At 42.8% G+C, this 20,582-nt stretch overlaps 2 protein-coding genes across 2 annotated transcripts; both read left to right on the forward strand.

The window, feature by feature from the left end:
- The first annotated feature begins 202 nt into the window (after positions 1-202).
- srebf2 (sterol regulatory element binding transcription factor 2) lies at positions 203-13,386 on the forward strand. The gene is made up of 20 exons (XM_080904317.1): positions 203-543; positions 4,563-4,948; positions 5,148-5,340; positions 5,425-5,585; positions 5,777-5,929; positions 6,026-6,301; positions 6,404-6,518; positions 6,602-6,753; positions 7,270-7,471; positions 7,642-7,817; positions 8,126-8,375; positions 8,484-8,653; positions 8,740-8,911; positions 9,061-9,178; positions 9,329-9,438; positions 9,869-10,001; positions 10,608-10,779; positions 11,326-11,502; positions 12,856-12,967; positions 13,070-13,386. Exons 1-20 carry the CDS (start codon positions 453-455, stop codon positions 13,285-13,287), a joined length of 3,537 nt encoding a protein of 1,178 aa, XP_080760443.1. The 5' UTR covers positions 203-452; the 3' UTR covers positions 13,288-13,386.
- Positions 13,387-17,083: 3,697 nt separating this feature from the next.
- Positions 17,084-20,400, forward strand: nol12 (nucleolar protein 12). Its single transcript, XM_080906390.1, has 6 exons — positions 17,084-17,331; positions 17,775-17,880; positions 17,986-18,034; positions 18,132-18,277; positions 18,394-18,491; positions 19,934-20,400. The coding sequence occupies exons 1-6, from the start codon at positions 17,228-17,230 to the stop codon at positions 20,127-20,129; spliced, it is 699 nt and encodes a 232-aa protein (XP_080762516.1). The 5' UTR covers positions 17,084-17,227; the 3' UTR covers positions 20,130-20,400.
- The last annotated feature ends 182 nt before the right edge of the window (positions 20,401-20,582 follow it).

Raw genomic sequence — 20,582 nt, forward strand, 5'->3', positions numbered from 1 at the left:
AAGGAGCTGCATTTGTCCACCGAGGTCGAGTGCTTTTCGTGAAGGTAGGGGGAGCGGTTTATTCAAATGACACCCAAGCTTCTGATAGTTGACGTACTATCAGACCACGGCGAATACGGGCCTGTCATTGGACGATGATGACTGGTCTCATGACAAGAACGAATTGGTCTCAGCCAATCAGATCCCGCTATGGGCCACGGAGTCTGTTTGTGAATGACGTAATGAGCGTGAAACAAGATGGCGTCGCCTCAAACATAAATTGATGCCAATGAGTTTATCGGTGTAGAAGTGCTCCTCTCTTGGGGCTTCTGTTGTTTTGGGGTTGAGAGGACATATTCCGCGGTCAGTTAGCTGTGTGGTAGGCGTTGCCGAACGCCCACGGAGGAGCTCGTGGACCTTGTTTGTTTTGTCCCTCCGTTGACAACCGGAGAGGAGAGCTGCTGACAGATAGGATGGACAGCGGGGAATATATCTCCACCATGGAGAACATGGACCCGACTTTAGCGGAATTAGGGGACGAATTCACCTTGGGAGACATTGACGGTGAGTGTCCGTGTCACCGTTAAAAAAAATAGGAAGGTTAAGCTGTGTTTCACGAGTGTTGACCTGTTTCCGTTTAGCCCGACAGCTGTTCTTCCTGCCGAGCGGAAGGAGATGAGCAGCTCTGGCTCTTAATTCTTGCGACAATGTTTAAGTATTCAAGATACCACTCAGGAAAATAGAGACCACTTATATTTAGTAGTCCTCGAATGCTCTGTTATTTTGGCATTATCGTTGTCTATTTTCTTTATTTGTTTCTCTAATACCCCCCACCCCCAAAAACAACAACAAACAAAAAACCCCAAACAAACAATGAGCATAAACTAAAAGATGAAGAAGTGATACTGTTGTGTTGTCTTGACTCCTCCATAAGAAGTGTCAGTTACTTTCTGACCTTCTTGTTTTTGAAGAAAGCTTTAACTCCTACTTGAGCATCTTTTTGCTTCTGCAGACCTAATTGAGCATCATCTGTGGGACAACATCTCTGTCAAAAATAAGTAAATAAATAAATAAATAAAACAGATAGCCTTTTGCACTCTGTGGGCCTGTACCCTGTGAACAAACAGCATCCTTGTTCCAACTTCCCTGTTATCAAAACATGTTTCACCCTTTGGCACACAGTGAAAGGATGGGGGCTTTTGGTGTGAGGCTGGCCAACGCAGAGTCACCAGCTTTTTATTAGGGTGGAATTTTACTGAATGCTAACCCACCAGACCGGATTGATACACTGGTGAATTTGTGTGTGTGTGTGTGTGTGTGTGTGTGTGTGTGTGTGTGTGTGTGTGTGTGTGTGTGTGTGTGTGTGAGACGCACAGTATGGGATGAATTGGTTGTGTTAAGTTTAAATTACTCATCAGCATACAACCAAAGTGCTCTAACTGAGATCATGCAAAGCCTAATAAAGATTACTATGCATGGGTTTGAAAACCTACCTGCCTGTGGCATCTGGTGTTAATTCTCTCTCGTGAACAGCCCAGTCACAGCTATTTAATCTCACTTAATCACTGTGTCAAAAGAAGAATGTGCAGATTGTGTGAAAGTCAAATGACTGTTGAGGTTTGACTGATCCTAACTTGACTTTTGCTTCACTCAGTGCATTTTGCCTGCAGCTGTGTGGGGGGGAAAATGCAGGTTTCCCATGAGGAAAAGCATTTAACTGCTGCAAATTCAGATTAGTCACAAGCTTTTCTTTTGTGCATTTGACTCTGTATTAATGTTGAACATTCTTGCTTTTCCAATTATTCACTTAACAACTGCTGCTCTGCTTATGTAACTTATTTTCTTTGCTCTCAGCAGCCCACAAAATTGTCCCCCACTGCACCCTCGCCCTACACCCCCATTTAATGGATTTACCCTTTGTGTCGGAGTCTCGGTCTGGAGCTCCATGGGCTCAGAGGTGCTTTGTTCTGTCAGCCACTGTAACCCCCTCCCCTCGAGGTGTTGAAGTGTGCGAGTGCCTTACTGTAAGTGTAAATTCGACTGGATGGTTGGTAGAAACGGTTCTGAGAGGAAGCCCATTTAGTGTTCCTGTGATGTTATTTGAAATCCCGTCCTGCACTCCTCTGGGCTCACTTTTCAAAGAAAGCATCACAGTGTTTCCCTTTTATTGGTTTCGAAAGTGGTCATTACTGTTTCTTTACCTCTCAATGTCATGTCAACACAGGTCACATGCAGACTTCAGTCATGGCTATCAGTGCATGAATTACTGGCCTTGACCTCTCTGCTGCTAGTGTTGGACTGTTGATCTCTTTTTTTACAGCTTGAGATTTTGCAGCAGTAGAAATGCAGATATGATATATTATCCAAGATGAGATCTAAACACACATGAGTTCATTTTAAAGACTTGTTGGATTTCAATTCATGTCTGGAGTCGGCAACCCTTCACACTGATGGGAACGAACACCTTTTATTGTTTTTGTACGCTGTGCTAAAATGCAGCGAGTGATCAAAGACAAAGCTGACAGGATGTTGGCTTCTTTTCCAAACATATCTGAGAACCTTTTGGTGTTTTAAAAAGTTTGTGAGTTTTCCTTCTTCGCTTTCCAGCTTCAAGCATCTATTCTTGTACCCCAGTGCTTTTTGTGTTGCGTTTGTTTCAAACATTACACCATTAAAGTAGAAACACAAAATGTCCTGCAGCGATATTGTGCTAAAAAAAAAAATGTAGAAATCAAATCACCAAAAAAGGAAGTATTAATTTTATTGCAGGCGTAATAGATGCAGAACATGTTTCACTGCAGCGTGATTGATAACTATGTATGTCTTTAAAAAGGTGTTATAGTACTGTATTATACAGTGGCCTTGTATTTTCCTGATGCCTAAAAAAATCACTCAATGCAGGAAACAATCACTCATTTTGAGGCTGCAAAGTAGTGACTGTAGTTAAATTTAACATGTGGCTTGCAGGGCTTCTCGGGTGTATTGATATGTGGTGTCTAAGGGTTGTGCGCTTAGTGATTTAACACTTACACTTGACAAAAAGTTCTTTGTCTTTTGTATTGTCTGATTTCTCCGCCTCACATTAAGACAAAGTTCAAGGTTACAGGCTCAGCTTATTGACGCTGCGCTGACCCTGGGAGCTAAGGGCATAGGCACAATCAATCACATAGGCAGACAAGCTTCAACCACATGGGATACTATATGTCAAAAGTGTTTTCAGTTGTCGTTGTCTTTTTTGAAAGGGGATTCCTTTTAGAAACGTTAACCTTCAAATTACTAAAGTAAATAATACTTAGCAAAACAATCATTTGGACCAACACAGTTGTTCCAAAAGAGTCAATAGTACCATCAGATTTGTTCCACCATACAGTAACATCTGGAAGTATCTTACTGGCAGCTATTTCATTTTCCAGCATCCAGACAGTGGTCCCAAACACACTGCCAACCCAGTAAAAGCATGCCTGGATAGAAAAACACACATTGGAGCGCAGTCAGTGATGGATTGGCTTCCCCAGATCCCAGAACCCAACATTATTGAAGCGGCATGGGATCATCCTGACAGAGGACAGCCAACATCCAAACAAGAGCTTTGAATGTCCTTCAAGAAGTCTGGAGAAGTATTTCTGAAGACTACCTAAAGAAATGACATGATAGGTGCCTAAGAGAGATCAGGCTGCCAGTCATACCAAATTTTGACTCTCAGGCTTGTTACAAGTGTACAAAAGCTCACTTTGCCCTAAATACTGTTTAGTTTTGATAAATAGCTGCACATATTACCCATTTTTATAGCAAAATATAAAGAAATGAGTGGTGGTTCAAGACTTTGGCACAATACTGCATTTGGCAAGAATGTGCTGGGAACATATTGAAAGAGGCTGTGATATGATTATGTAAGTGTATTGATATTTTGTCTCAACACTATTTCTATCAGAGATGTTTTTCAAACTAAATTTCCAAAAATGCTTAATATTTTACCCTATACTTAAAACCTCATATACAAAAATAATTCCCAAAAATAATCAAGACATTAAGTTGATCATTGTTTCCTAATAAAACCTCTCCTCACGAAGAGGCAGTTTGTTTTAGATTCAGTACGATGGGTCTAATGAACTGGCAACTGAGTGCATATTGTCATGTTGCCAAACCACGAGCACCAGCATACACAATGTCGGTGGGTGGGTGAGTGAGTGAGTGGGGGGCATGTATCTGTCTATCACACCTTTCAGAGCTGCTCGATTCTTCATCTAAATGTTCTTTACTCTATATGCCTATCTCTTTTGTGGCATCAATTGAGATTACATCAAACCTCTTCAAGGCCTTCTGTTTGAAGGTTTCTTTATACTGATTTATGACCAGAACAGTAGCTGTGCTTGTGTGGATATCTGTCAATTCAAGGTCAGGTCTTGAAGATTCTATTCATATCTTTGCAATAAATAGTGTTCATATCTTTGGCTGATCTACACTGGAGCAACCTCAATATTCTGCACGAGGCCTCACTTACAGAGGAGACTTGCGGAGATGTTCAGATACACCTCAGATGATGTTTTTGACTTCTTGTCTGTTTACTTTCTCCCTATTTTCAGAGATGCTGCAGTTTGTCAGCAATCAGGTGGGAGACTTCCCAGACTTGTTCGAGGATCAGATGAACTCAGCAGGCTCTCTACAGGGTGGTGGAGTCACCTCCACCCCTCGGCCTCAACCTCAAATTGCTCAGACTCCCCAGACACCGCAGCCCTCAACCAATGCTGCCTACCAGAGCTCCAACGCTTGCTTCACCTCCTCCCAGACACTGTCCCCACATTCAGTACTCCTCACCCCTCCCCTCACTCCCGCACAAACCCCCTCCCCCCCAACCAACGCTTCAGTGCAGCAACAGGTGACCCGCAGCCCTCCACTCCTTCAGCCAAGGCCTCAGATGGTCCAACCCATCCAGCCTCAACCCCAACAGGCAGCCCAGACAACCATCCAGGTACAGATTTACCTGACGCTTTCTCACACGCTACTCATACAGTCCTATTAGGAGTGGAGAAAGCTGTAGTCTGACTGTTACAGTGATGGGCTAGTGCTGTAGTGGTGCTTCTGCTGACGTAAAACATTTTCAGACTGCTTAAAAACTGTAACAGATAAACAAAGACAACAAAAATCTGTTTTTCTGTTTTTGAATGTAGATGCACACCCAGGGCATCCCCATGCAGACTCAAAGCTTTCCAGTTCACACCCTGGTTCAGACCCACAGCCAAACACCCATGCCCATACAGACACAAGCAGCCCAGACGGTGATGATTGCCTCCAATGGCGGACAGTCCCGCTTCATTCAGAACCCTGTCATTTGCCAGCAGAGCCCTGCTCCTGGCTTCCAAGGTGAGTACAGAGCAGGGAATGCAATTTAATTTGGCTTTTCATTTTTCCTAAATATCTTTTTTGTTTTCTCTCTCGTCACTCCAGTCCTCCAGCCACAAATGCAAAGCATCATGACGTCACCTCAGCTTCAGCCAGTGGCCATTCAGCACCAGCGTGTTCTGACCCCAACAGGTCAAACCATCCAGACCATCTCCACAGCGCCCACTGCAGTCCACACTGTGCAACAGCAGGTGCAACAAGTACCTGTAAGTAATCCTCAGTTGTTAGCAGGATTGGATGAGTAAACAAAGTTTCTGCTATCAGAATATTTCACCAAAGCTTACCTAAATAATTTTACCCCAAGTTACTGCAAACATAACCCCTAACATAATATTTAGTTTCACAGTGATAATCAAGCAAACATGAAAACGTTCAATTTATGGTTGTCTTCACTCAGGTTTTGGTCCAGCAGCCTCAGATTCTTAAGACGGACTCACTGGTTCTCACAACTCTCAAACCAGATGGGACACAGGTGCTGTCTACCATGCAGAGTCCTGCAGGCATCACCACCCTGACCACACCCATCCAAAACACAGCTCTGCAAGTCCCGGTATGCACTGTGCATGATTCAACACTGCTATTTACATGCAAACAAAGGTTATGATTAAGACTAAAAACTGTTTTTGTGTATGTTTTCGTTCGCCAGACACTTATGAGCAGCAACATCCTGACCACTGTCCCTGTTATGATGGGAGGAGGAGATAAGCTGCCAATCAAACAGATACAACCAGGCTCTTGTCAAAGCACAGCTAGGCCAAGCATGGATCAGTGCCAGGTGACAGCGGGAGGAGTCGGGCCAGGAGGGGTAGTGAAGGAGGGCGAGAGGAGGACAACTCACAACATCATTGAGAAGAGGTATAGATCCTCGATCAACGACAAGATCATCGAGCTCAGAGATCTGGTCATGGGCAGTGATGCGAAGGTTAATATTTTTATTGTCTCCTTTAAAATAAATAGATAAATTACTAAGTCTGGGTAATATCATATGCTTTCAGCATTTTAAATTCCATGTATTTCTTCCTAGATGCATAAGTCAGGAGTGCTTAGGAAGGCCATTGACTACATAAAGCACTTGCAACAGGTTAATCACAAACTACGCCAGGAGAACCTGGCCCTTAAGATGGGCAACCAGAAGAACAGTAAGTCTTCACTTTACTTAAAGCTGCGAGCGGATCAGAAGTCACAGCAGGTCCAATGCATTGACACTTTCTCTCAATCCCAGAGCCCGTGACGCTGTCTGAAGATGTGGAGCTCAAAGAGGAAGTAGTGCTGATGTCACCACCGGCCTCAGATTCTGGTTCTGGTTCCCCTCACCAGTTCTCTCCTTACTGTGTTGATTCAGAACCAGGGAGCCCTTTATTGGATCATGAACAGGTGAGGACAGGACACACACACACACACACACAGTATGGTTGTGGCTCAGTGGCTTAGCAGACTGCAGTGTTTTAGTGTCAGCAAACTGATTAGCTCAGTGTGTTTATGTAGGTCAAAGGAAGGACAGTGGCAGTTTTAAAAGACTTCCTATTCTTAGCTTCAAAGTGCCTCTTTGAAGATTAGAATGAGATTATTTTTATTTTTTTTTGGTTCTTCATACCTGAGGCGGTTGTAGTTCTTTCTGTCGACAAAAGTTTTATTGCACATTACTCCCACTCGCTTTGCTTCACAGTAAAAGCTTTTAGCCGGTGAACGCCCATAAGCTAATTTTTCCGAGACAGCTGATTTCTTGTTTGATAAAATTTGATTTACGTTGATGTTTTAAAAGGTTTCTTTTTCCGCTTGCTTCACTAGATGTTTTTTGGGCAAAGCAAGGGTTTGTGATTATAAATCGACTTTAAAGTATTATTTATCGTCCCTGTGAACCTGTTCTTCGTCTCTCTTACTGTGTCTTAGATAAAAAGCGAGCCGGACTCTCCCTCGGTTGGTGTGATGGATCGCTCTCGGCTGCTCCTCTGCGCCTTGACTTTCTTCTGCCTTTCCCTGAACCCTCTCCCATCTTTACTGGGATCGGAGACATCGAGCAGCCCCGCCCTTTCCGGAGGCCACGGCCCATCTAGAACGCTTGTCTGGTTTCCAAGTCACACGCAGGAATTTGGTGAGAATTGATGATCTTTAACTTAATTTATCCCAGAAGTTGATGAATTGCTGATTCCTGTTCATACCACCTAGAAAATCCTTTGTTAGAATCTTAAAAATACAGGTTTGTCCATCCTCTCGTAGATTTGACATTGTTTTTGACATGTTTCATTTCTTCACGTCCTCCAGCATCTTGGCTCCGTTGCCTGTTGCCATGGGTGATGGTGTGGGTGCTGAGTGGAGTGGGAGCAGTGTGGGGCTGTGTCAGGGTGCTGTACCTGTGGGAGCCAGTCACACCGCTTCACTCACCAAAATCTGTGTCCTTCTGGAGGCACCGCAAACAAGCAGACCTGCATCTCAACAGAGTGAGTGCAGATCAGATCAGATGGACTTGAGATGTTTTAAACAAACCATTATTCTGATGCTGTTGGATTAATAGAACTTCTTAGAGTTGGATGTACCCTAAGATTTGTTTTTCTTTCTATTACAGAGCACTTTGCAGATTTGTGCTTTAATTCTCACTGTTTTTGATGTCTCAGTTGAGCCAGGTTCCTCTGCACATGGTTTTACTTTTAGCATCTTTCAGAGCTAAGCCACAACCTTCTCGGTTTTTCTCTTCCGTCAGTCTACGCTGACTACTTTACCATTTCTCATGTGATTCTCTCTCCTACAGGGAGATTACACAGCAGCAGTGGCCAGTTTAGAGACTTGCCTCTCTGTTTTGACGAGAGCTCTTCCCTCAACCAAGCTGGACCTCGTCTGCTCACTCTCCTGGAACGTGATTCGCTACTGCTTGCATCGCCCAACTCCTCTGGGCTGGCTTGTCCACCAGGTCGGAGGGAAGCACGAAGGGGAGGAGGCGAGGACCAGCGCGAGGGACGCGGCACTTGTGTACCACCAGCTCAGCCAGTTGCAACTCACGGGTAAGCGTTTAGGATGCACAGACAGGAATCCAGCAGATGGTTTTGTACTTTTCACACGTGTTGACATGATGAGAAGATACATTATCTGCTTCCTCTTTGTCTCTACAGGAAAGCTGCCTCAGCGTAGCAGCCTGTGGGCTCTGTCGCTCTCTCTAAGCGCTGTGAACCTCAGCGTGAGCGCCCAAGGCAAGATGGCCCCCACACAGCTCGCCCAGATTTATGTCACTGCCGCAATAGCCTTGCGCACTGCGCTGGGCCACCATCTCTCCTGTCTCCCTGTAAGTGTGTCACCTTTGAAATCATCACTGTTGATGTTTGGCTTCGCTCGCACTTTATCATGTTTTGAACCTCGTCTGTCTCTCAGGGTTACCTGCTGGGCTGTGCTGAGAGTGTGGCCAACCAATCAGAAACCAAGACGATCCCCGACTGCCTGCGCTGGCTCTTCACTCCACTTGGGAGGCAGTTCTTCCTGAGCTGTGATTGGTCAGTGAAGTCAGAAAACGGCGATGGGGTGTACACTTCTCAGAGAGACCCAGGTATGTTGTAAATGTTGGGGCTGCTCCTTAAGTTTCCTCTAATTTACTTCTTCGAATTCAAAATAAAATAATCCAGTTAACTTCTTTCAAAAGTTAATCGTGAGTGATATTCCTGTTCTCTCTGCTTTCCTGTTGATCTTTCCTCCCAGCTGACCCCATTGCCCAGCTGCACCGCTCTTTCTGCAGGAAGCTTTTGGAGAGAGCCGTTCACACCCTCATCCAGCCGCAGAGCGACTCTGAAGCAGAAAAACGCAAGAACGAGTCTGGGTAAGGCCTGAATAGCAGCAGCAACGCACTACCGAGAAACTCAGACACTTTAATGTTTATAGATTATGTTTTGTTTTGTTTTTTTCCACAGCTTGGTGTAAATTTTAATTTAGATTTGCTTTTAGCTTATCTTTTCTTCTACCCTTTCAGAGAGTTTTCCAGCGCCCTGGAGTTCCTGCAGCTGTTGAACAGCTGCACAGAGGACTCTCCTTCCCCACCTCCCCCTTTCTCGACTCCTCCCAGTCACAGCACTATTCCAGGTATGATTGATATGAAGAAGAACCGTGACAGTTTAATAAGAATCGTGAACAGATCTTTGCGTGGGGGGAACGTTTTCTTCTGTGATAACTAAGCAGATAGCAATCTGAATTATTACTGTCAGCCTGAATGGATTTACTTTCCTCTAGCAGCACACTGATAGTCAGTCACTAGTCGCTTTCCACATGAATGTTTTGTGGTATTATCACAGCTTACAGTCATCTACAAATGAATGCAGTGGATAAGAACACAGTGACAATCTGGTTGCTGCCCTACAAAAAAAAAGTGTTTTACAGTCATGCATGCAGCTTTTGATAACAGCAGGAAAGCTACAACGCCAAAAGGTTGACCAACCTGTTTGAGCTACATTTTCTTTATGCATAATTTTTCTTCTTTTATGTACTTTTTTTTTTTTTTTTTCCCCTCTTCCAGTGGGGGACCCAGTGAGTCGCTGGTGGGCTGTGGTCCTGAAGGCTGCAGTGTACTGGCTGCAGGGCGATGATGTCGCAGTGAAGTCACTTTTGGCAGAAGCTGAGCGAATGCCGAGAGCTCTGCACATTCTTGAGTAAGTGCACTGAAATATATTGTACCTTAATGGGAGTGGTCTATTCCAGGATGTCCAGCAACAGAGGTCACGGAATGGTCAGAGTATGAAAATTGACCGACTGACATGTTACACAGCATTTAGCCAATATCAAGGCAAATTAAAACTGTCCTGCAGACATTTGGCGGTATCTGTTTATCTGCTTGGCTGTGTTTTAATTAAATCAGAAACATGCAGCACATACAGGTGTATATTCTATATTCAGCACTGTGTTTGCAGTCTTCAAAAATGGCAATAAAGCTGACTCAATTAAGATGTTATGACTGAACAGTCATAAGCCAACAGAGAAATCAGTTTTTTGCACTTTGCTATTTATTCTTTGTGCACCTTCGCACCTCCAGTAAACATGTTCGAGTTAATTTCTTCTCCTGTTATTGCATTTTAAGCCCTGGATCGGCCCCATCCGCTTTAATCTTGTGCAGATTTGATGATTAAAAATCTGATTCACAGTTGGTGGTTCTACAAACTGCTTATAGGTGCCGATTTTTCTAAAATAATTGTATCCAAAGTGGGAGGGGGGGAAAAAACAAAGCACAATAACCTGATAAATGTCCCTCTCTATTCCAGCCATCCTCTGCCCAAGGCTGTGCTGCTTCTCTGCAAGGCTGTACAGATGAGCCTGTCCCCTCTGAAGGGAGAAGGGGCAATAGCCTGCCTTTCTTACTGTGACAGAGGCAGCAGCTACCTGTGCTCCAGCATCTCAGTGGCGCTCGCCCAGTCTGGGAACTGGCTGAACAAGGTAGGGTATCAACAGTTCCTGAAAGATGTACCAAACATGGCCCCTACATTCATACATGCAGTGCATGCAGACATCAAAGAGTCTTCCATATATTACAAGTTACTGTCTCACAGTGCAGCACTAACTGTAGTTAAAGCTTAATCATGCATAAACACTCACACACACACACACACACACACACACACACACACACACACACACACACACACACACACACAGAGTTAGGGTCAGGTCAGGCTGTTGTGGGGCTGTGTGTGCGCGCAGTGTGGGTGGCAGGAGGTGGCTGTGGTGCATTGTAGTTGCATTGCATGATCCTGAAGCCGAGTGCAATGTGTCTGCAGTGCAGTACAGAGGCCTCCCTGATCTGCACGCATCCACTACACCCCACCACTTAACACTGAGCAACAATGAATATCTTTTCAGATTTGATCTCTCTGGCATACACGTCGGCTAAGATTTACCGGTAATTGTGGGGTTTGGTTTTTTATGTGCATCTATACCCAACCCAGCTGTGTTTTCATTTTTTTTTTTTTTTTCTTCTCCAAGGGGGTTGAGCTACTGGTTTGTGACCTCCTGTTGACTTTGAGGACCAGTTTATGGCAGCGGGGAAGCAGCAGTAATGGAGAACCTGGCCCGGCTCCTGGATCTCAGTTGGCTGGTTTCCAGAGAGACCTCAGTGCACTCAGAAAACTCACACAGTGCTACAGACAGGGACAACACAAGGTCGGGCTTTGGGGAGATTAATTCAGATATGTTAATAATAGTGCTGATAGCTGAAATATGCGAAGGATCATAAAGACAGAACTCTCTATGTTCAGGCCTCAATGAGAGGAAGAAGTGAAAGAGATTCGTCATTCTGAATTTCTTAGGCTGGCAGTTTGGCACCGCAGGAAATGGTTTTTGGCATATTTTATTGGGGGGGGTTTGTTTTTTTTAAATGTAGCTTATTAAATTTCAAAAATATATAATAGAATTTGCAACAGCGATCAGCTTCCAAGTATTCGCAGTAGTGAAACTGTAAATGGCTCCATCCTTCAAGTGAGAAATCACCTCGGTACATTTCTGATACTCATCTTGTTCATTATGAACATAATATATATATTTTAATTTTTTATTATGAATCTCCATCACTTTTACCATTTCCAGAACTTTCATTTCAGTTCACCATATCATCAGTCACACTTCTGAGATTTACTAGAGGAGCCTTAACGGCTCCTCTAGTAAATGTATTTGTTGTTTTTTGAGACTGTTAAGTTTTTCACATTTGGCCTCTTAGATAGCACAGTGGAGGAAATCTGAGGAAAGAAGGTAGACAAAGAGTTAGAAGGGTGTCAAACATAAGGCCCGAGGGCCAGAATAAAACCTTCAAGGACTCCAATCCGGCCCGTTTTGGCTTTGGAAAATGTGAAGGAGGTCATCAATTTTGGACAGTCTTTTTCACAGGTTTTACAAGCTTTCCCTGCTGATAACAATCTCCCCCATTCATTATACAACACAGACAATCAATTATAGAGTTCTGTAATTTTACACTTTCAGTTATTACAATTTAGGTCCAAAAGTCATGCTGACTCTTTATTTCTTTATCATGTAGAAAAACTGAGACACACTTTTGAAATTGCAATACTTTGTCTTTTATTAAGATGTCTCATTGATTTAATGTGCAGTTAAATTTCTTACAATGACAGAAATTGGCGTTCAGATTAAAGTGTGTTTGATGTAAAATGAGTTTGCGTTGGTGTGGTACTGAAGAGGCTGAAGAAAGACAAATCGTGAAGTTTTTAAAGGCCTGCTGTCAATCTTGAAAATCTAAACCTCCACTTTTTAGGTTAATTAATATTTAATTTAGTTGAATTGTAAATGTTATGCATACAGAGCTGTTTCAAAGAGTTCATGGCCAAAAACAAACATGAATACAGAGTGTTGGGGAATAGTTGTAGTAAAGCAGAGGAACTGGTTGGTAACACGTGCACGGACATTGGTGCCTGCTGAGAGAATTTGAGGGCTGCTCAGATGTGTGTTCAGCCAAGTTGAAATGATAATAAATACCTGATAATGACAGCTGTTTGTGTTATTTAGGTGTTCCTTCATGAGACCACAGTGAGGCTGATGGCTGGAGCCAGTCCCACAAGGACACACCAGCTGCTGGAGCACAACCTCCGACGCAGGACGCACAGCTCCTACACAGCTGGTAGGCAACACCGTCCTAGTGTACGACACGAGACACACCAAGAGAAAAGACATTTATCCAGTTTCTTCTTCTTTTCCCCTCCTCCTCCCTGCCTGCTTTCAGATGGCGAGTGTGTTTTAGGCGAGAGGGAGAGAGCTCACGCCATTCTGCTGGCCTGCCGCCACCTCCCCATGCCCCTGCTAACCCCGCCCGGGCACAGAGCTCGTCTACTGGCTGAGGCCAAGCGAACCCTGGAGCGGGTGGGAGACCGCCGGTCGCTGCAGGACTGTCAGCAGATTCTGCTGCGCCTCAGCGGGGGTACCACCATCGCCGCTTCTTGAACACACACAACAAACAAGGCTTCTCTGTGGTTCTGCTGTCTCTCACACACACACACACACACACACACACACACACACACACACACACACACACACACAGGGACATTAACCAGGCTTCTCCTCCGCCAACATGTAATTTTATAATTGTCAGCTATTCAGAAATATAGACTTTCTGCCACGTGGACACCGTAACACACACAGCTGTTTTTGTTTTTTTGCTGATGGATACAGCGCTGATGGATACAGTGCTGATGGATACAGGGCTGTATCCATCAGCACTGTATCCACACGCCTGGCTGAAACGTTTGCGCCTTTGGTGCTTAAGTTTAATTGCAGCACAGTCGCCCCACCTTCTGGTCATTACTGGTACTACGCTGGCTGGCTGCCTCTTTTCAAACAAAAGAAAATCAGGTCTAAAAGGCCCTAGAGGGAAAAGGGACCATTATCTAATAGCTATTTAAATGAATGAATGCAGCAGTGCATTGATTTGCTCTAGGACACCACACCGTACAATCATTACTGGCACCCAGCAATGTGAGTGCTGCAGTAAGAGTAATGTGTCGTTTCATTTGCAAGCTTCATTTAAGGGCTTCACAGAATTTAAGAGTAGACAGCTGAGGTCTGAGCACGGCTGTGCTTTTAGGATAGCCTTGCTTGCTTTAAACCGTACAGTGCTGAGTAGTGTCTCTCCTTATCTACCTCACAACTGTACAGTGCCAGCATTGTACTGTGGAGCAAAAAAAACAGAATTCTGTGACCATTAGAAGTGATTTGTGCTTCAGTCCAGTGCAGCATCATTCCAGTAACACACAGCTGATCTGCTTTCCTTGAACAGCAGGATGCAGCAGAAACAACACTTCAGGGTTTGGTTTGCTGCTGCAGGCATGCTCCACCCCGTCACACATGAAGCAGAGAACAGGGGAACATTTAAATGACAGAGGGAGGCAGCAATGGGGCTACAAGTTTGAAAATGCCTAAATACACACACACACAAGCACGCTGGTGCATTTACATGAGAAATGAATTGCATTCAAACTTATAATGTGATTGTATACAAGTTGTACATAGAAGAAGTAGGTTTAATAGCAAGTTCTTAGTTACAAAGAAAGAGAGCAAAAAAAGGAAGCTGTGTGACTTCACTGACCAATCATCTTCATACTGGAACTCAAGGTGTACCCCACCCCCCAAATCTGTGTCACTTTTTTTGACACGCAGCACAGCGACATCTTTGAGCTGTGATTTCCATCATGAAGAGCAGGGAGGCAGGTGGTGTAGCTTGGTCTGAAAAAGAAGACCAGAGGATAAGAGTTTGGGACATGAACTTTAATGCCCATGGCCCATCTCACCCCCCCACCCCAGTCTTTTTTAGACTTGGGGAATTCCTGTTGAGCTACTACGCTAAACTGCATTTCATTGTGAGGCTGATTAGTATGTGGGAGTGAGTACAAGCTGTAAATGTCTGGAGAGGATCCTGTGATGCAGAGAGCTCTGAGAACAGTCACCTATGAAAAACTGCTGGAGCCTTTTAGATTGTTTTGTTTGTTTTAAATAAATAAAAAACAAGAAAATATCCCCCGTGTAGAACAGGTATGGTCAGTTTGAATTCACAAGCTGTAAGTGGAGTAGTGACATGTTTTCACTGCAGCAAAGAAAAGCATCGAATTGCAAACAAGTTTGTGCAGAATAACCAATTTCTCTGCTGCGTCGCTATATAAACCACCTTTAAAAGCTACAGGTTTTAATGGGGGGGTGTTTGGTGTTGTCATGCTCTGCAGACTGACAGAACTGATGTTGTACAGATTGCAAGCAAAAAGGCCTCGATGTTATGTAAAAAAAACAAAAAAATTATATTTCATCACGTTGGATTGATGGAGGAGCTTTGTGCTTTGTGAAATTGTAGTCCAATTTGCTTTTTATTTGTAATGATGGTCTTATACATGATGCGGGATTTATAATATCATTTTTCCTTTTTCTTATTTAATGGTTCTGTAATATTAATATAAATGCTTCTGGAGATGGGAGCAGTTTTGCAGTTATGTTATTGTTTTGTATGAGCAGCGTAAGGTCGGGAGCCGAGGAAATCTGTTTTATTAAAGGATCCTTTCATTTAAACTTTTTAGCTTGGTATGGTAAATTTGATCACTTTCTATGTTTTTTGTTTGTTTTTCTTTGGCGCACATTGTAATGTCTCGATTTTAGAATACGGGCAAACACACTAGAATACAATTAGAGGTTTCCAGTACCCTGTCTTCCAGGTCAACTCAAGCTGTAATCTAAGGAGTACTGAAAGTGTTGCTATCAGTTTAGATTAGGCTTCCCTGACTGGTAAACTACACAAAGAAGAAATTTATGTTCAACAACATCTGCGAGCTGGAGTGTTTGTTTGTTTTTATTTTGTTTCTTTTGTCTTTTTTCCCTTGAGGTGTTTTTATGGTCTGAATTTATCTGTTCATTTGAATGTTTTCTAATAAAATGACACATGAAAGTGTGAGAGTGACTGGTCTCTACTAAATGCTGTATGTTACTCAGTGGTTGTCGATGAGTAATATGTAAAGGAGCAAATTAAAGAGGGGAAGGTGGGCGTTGGCTGGATGTGAAGGCCAGTGAAATCTGATAACTGTGCTGAAGTTGAGTTTTCTCCTTCAAATGAAACACTTGTGCACTTTTTACAGAGATGAGACGTTTCTGGTTGCACAGTAAGCCCCTACAGTAGGAGGAGAGGGAAAGGAGCCATGCAATTATGATTCGAAGTTATGAGTGCTCAAAATGCTGGAGGAAAAAAAATAAGTAAACTTAAAATGCACCAGATTTGGACACAGTGTTATGTGCTTTGATAATATTCACAATATGAAGGTAAAAGGTTTCCTTGATTTCTTTTTCTTTTTTTCAGTAAAAGTGATTGTGCATAATGACAGCTGATGCATTCATAGGGGCTCACATGTAGGACGCTCCTTTAATTTTAATGGAGTGACTTGACTGCAGTACATGGATTGTATATTTAAAATAAGTAGACACGAGAAAATCATACAATTAGAGGGATTAACATGAGCTATAAATTTATGTATGAAATAAATATTTATTTTAGGGGAAAGTATTTTTATCTTCTTAATTTTAAGTTCTCTAAATGTTGTTCCGTGTTGGTGCAGTTTCGGGTTTGCTTTGGAGTCCACCCATCTCTTCTCATAACGAGGATTTTCCCTGAAAATAAAATCGATCAAAAGAAAGAAAATCTCGTCTTTCTCTTATTAAACAAAATACACACTGGTGATGATTTTAATCCACGGATATGACAAGAATATTTCAGATCAAGACCAAAAAACACTTCTGGGGCCAGAATTACATCTGTACATCTTCTGTGATGTGTTTATAGTTAATACGTCAAAGATTATTTCCCACTGTACTGATATAACCGGTAAGCAATGTTTGTTGACATGTTTATTGATTGATGGATTGATTCCATCCATTAATTTTCTTCCGTGTATCTAATTCAGGGTCGTGGGGGGCTGGAGGTTATCCCATCTATCGTTATAGGGCGAAAGGTGGGGTACAACTTGGACAGATCGAAACAGTTCAGTTCATTTTTAAATATGAAACTCACATTTATACCCACAACCAATTTAGAATCGCCTCCTAACCTAACCCCACTAACTGCATGTCTTCAAACTGTGGCAGAGTACCCGGAAACAACACAGAAAGACACGGGGAGAACACGCAAATTCAGGACCTTTTTGCTGTGAAGCAACAGTTCTAGCCACCACGCTAATTTTATTTTATTTTATTTCAAGTGTGTATGTAATTAAAAAAAAAACAAAAAAAAAAACTAAAACTAAAACGCCGCTATCAAACTGTTGGAACTGTAGAGGTCATGTGGTATGTGTTCCCCCCCGGACAAAAATAACAGACGTGCGGTATAGTAACTTAGCGAACTCACGTGCACAACATGAAAAACTTTAAAAACAAAGGCTCCAAAAAGGCTAAGTTCAAGCCAGGATCGAAGAAGAGGGAGAACAAATGCATCGTAACGTTTGACGAGAAAAACAGACAGTGAGTTTGAAAGCGCGTCGCTGAAAACACTGTTTCAACATGTTAGCTAGCATCATAGCACTAGCGCTGATTAGCATGGACTAGTACCAGCTTTTAGTAAATGTTTTTATTTGGGAAGCTTGTTGGAAATAAATGTGTGTAATTTGTGTAAGATTTTAACCAAATAAGTGGAGGCTTTCCCATCTTCCCACTCTCCTCGTCATATTTAAAAATGCTGATGGTGTATGGTGTTCAAACTATCATATACCTGCATTTATAAATATTGTTAATTTCTAGAAATGTTATTATTTGACTAAAGTTTTTTGTTAGGTAATGTAAACCTCATAAATTAACTGTAGCCAGTCTTCCAGTTTGAGTTATAAAGGTTCTCCTTAATAAAGTACACCTTTCTAAGTCTGGCTTAATAAATCTTGGTTTTGGACTTTAATCTGCTTCTCTCTCAGGGAATATCTTACCGGCTTTCACAAGCGTAAGGTGGAGAGGAGGAAAGCGGCAGTAGAAGAAATTCGAAAGAAAATCAAGGAAGAGCAGATAAGAGTCAGAGAAGACGTGAGTCCTCATGGAAAAGAGCCCCGATTTAAAGCCTGTTTTTGCTAAACGCCTGAGCATGTTGAGAAAATAGGCAATGTATTAAATGTGTTTGTCTCCTTACAGAGACACAAGGAATACATAAAGATGCTGAAGGAGAGGACAGAAGCTCTCGGTGAGTTTACAGGAAAACTTGCGCTCTGGTTATTTTACTGATGTCTCATAATCTGTGCATGTAGCTTCATTGCCCTTTATGTGATCCTGTATTGCAGAGGAAGGCGAAGATGATCTGGAAGATGCAATAACCAGCACAACAGAGTCTATGCAGTACGATCATCCCAACCACACAGTAACCGTGACAACCATCAGTGATCTTGACCTCACAGGAGCTCGCCTTCTCAAAGCTGCAGCAAACCAGGTAAATATTAAGGTCTGTAATCATCTGAATAGGCTATATGTGTGTGTTCTTCTAAGTTTGAAGATAACACTGAAGGTAATAATACTGCATTAACACTGAGTATGCTTGTTTTGAAGGCTAATGAGGAGCGTGACGATGAGGTGGAGGGGGAGAAAGAGGAAGAGAAAATGGTTGGAATGCCAAAAAAAGCTGGGAATCCAATACTTAACAAAAAGTAAGCAGTTTGTTAATCACATCTCTAATTGAGAGCAGCTTGTGATCAGTTGTGTCCTGCTTTTAAGATTAAAACGTTGGACTTTGTGTCCAGTGTTGGACGGTTTTTCGTTTGAGCTGATTTCATTTGCTCAGCTAATGTCATGTCAGGATGATGCTGGTGGATGAGATGAGTTGTTCTGTTTGTAGTATTCTCAGAGTATAATGTATTTAATAAAACATTGATATTTGGTGTCCCTGTATCAATACAATATCTACACGTGAAATATCTTAATACTATGCTGCATTGCATTTAGGGATGGGTATTGATAAGATTTTCACGAGTCCGATTCCATTTTCGATTCTGTTTAACGATTCGATTCTTTTTTTAAAAAAAAGGAGAACACTGAGGTCGATTTGCTTAGAACTTTGTTTTATATCTTCTCTTTGAACAAGATAGAAATTTAGGAGTAACATGGCCTTACAAACCCAACAGTGAGATCTTAAGAGATCCAGCCTACGGCTCTTCAATGGGGTGTCACAGGGTCCCCAGGAAAAAAAATTGTAAATGTAAAATAATAAAATAAATATTCATCTGTAGCAATAACAAAGTATAACATAAATTATTCAGTAGCAATTACACAAGAATATCCAGTAATGTCCCTGCCTACAATTAAACACATTCACTTACTGAAAATCGGGGGCATCTGCTGTGGCAAATGGGTTCAAGCCTTTGACCACAAACTCAGTCACTGCTCAGTGACATTCGTCTATTCTGGCCTGAAAGGAGACGCTACCAGTAGACTGCAGCGAGAACTGCCAGCATCTGAGCCAGCCAGACTCTGTCTCTCTCATCATGGTCACCTAAATGCACAGTAATGGCAGGTTTTGTAATAAGGCAGATCGCGCTAACATAATATGCACTGTTAGTTGATTATTTACCTGCCACATTAACGGGAGAGGACGTGCAAACGTCACCGCTGCTGCTGGGTTGAGATTCACGAGTCCGGAGCGGAATTAAAAACACAACATTCATTTAAGGTCATCGCGTGTTTTGTGAGCAAATGCTTTTGCATATTCGTAGTGTTTCCTCCCTTAAATGAAATATCTACTTTGCAAGTATTGCAAGTTGCCCTGTTGTCATCTGTTCTCGTAAAGTATAATCAAACTTTTGAGCGTTTGAGCCGCTAAGGCGCCGTGTTTCCTGCCAGGTAAATGACGCTCCGCAACGTGGTGACGTCATTCGGGGCGACTGGAATCGATAAGGGAATCGTTTGCAAAAATGGCAAATAATTCCAAGGAATTGAAACAGTGGGAACCGGTTCTCAACAAGAACCGGTTTTCGATACCCATCCCTAATTGCATTCCTCTACCTCCAGAGTACACACAGCTACCTTACCTGGCCCCTCTAACTCCAGCTGATTGGTTTATTTATTTTTCTCTCTCGCTCTTTCATCACTCCAGGATCCGCTCCCTTACAACGCAGCTCAGCACTTACACCAGCAAGCGGAAGAGGAAAGGGAAGCAGGAAGGCCAAGGCGGACGGGGGCGTCTGACAGAGAAGAGACCTGGTGTCACAGAGGGTAGAAACAAAGGCGGCAGGACCAGCAAGCGTCAGAGACGTAGACAGACCGGGAAGAAAGTGCATCATCAGGACTGAAGGAGTGCATGAAGGGAGGAAGAAACTCCTGACAATGGACTTCTGCTCTTGTTAGGCCAGCTCAACAAACTGGACTTGGTTGTGTTTATGCTCACGCGTCGAACAGAATACGTGTATGCATAAAGATGATGTTGGAGTTACCTGCCCTGTGAAATCTTGTGCTCAGTTTTGTACATTTTCCAACTTTTTTTGTTTCTTCCCATTATTTGTTAATTGTGTACTGAGTGTGCTGTATTTACCTCAAATTTGATTAAAGTAAATTTGAATAATTTCTGATGATCTCATGTTGCGGTCATATGTCACATTATGTCAGCGTGCCCTGTGAGGAATTTTGTCCCACTGTGCTCTATTGTTTAATAGGAAACCTGATGCTGTTGTCAACATCCTCTGGAGAACATCAGGAAACCAACCCTTAGCTCTGTATTTCCTCCTAGCTGAGTATCACCTGTGTTT

This window comes from Rhamphochromis sp. 'chilingali' (genome assembly GCF_963969265.1).
Source record: "Rhamphochromis sp. 'chilingali' genome assembly, chromosome: 15".
Taxonomy (NCBI): Eukaryota; Metazoa; Chordata; class Actinopteri; order Cichliformes; family Cichlidae; genus Rhamphochromis; species Rhamphochromis sp. 'chilingali'.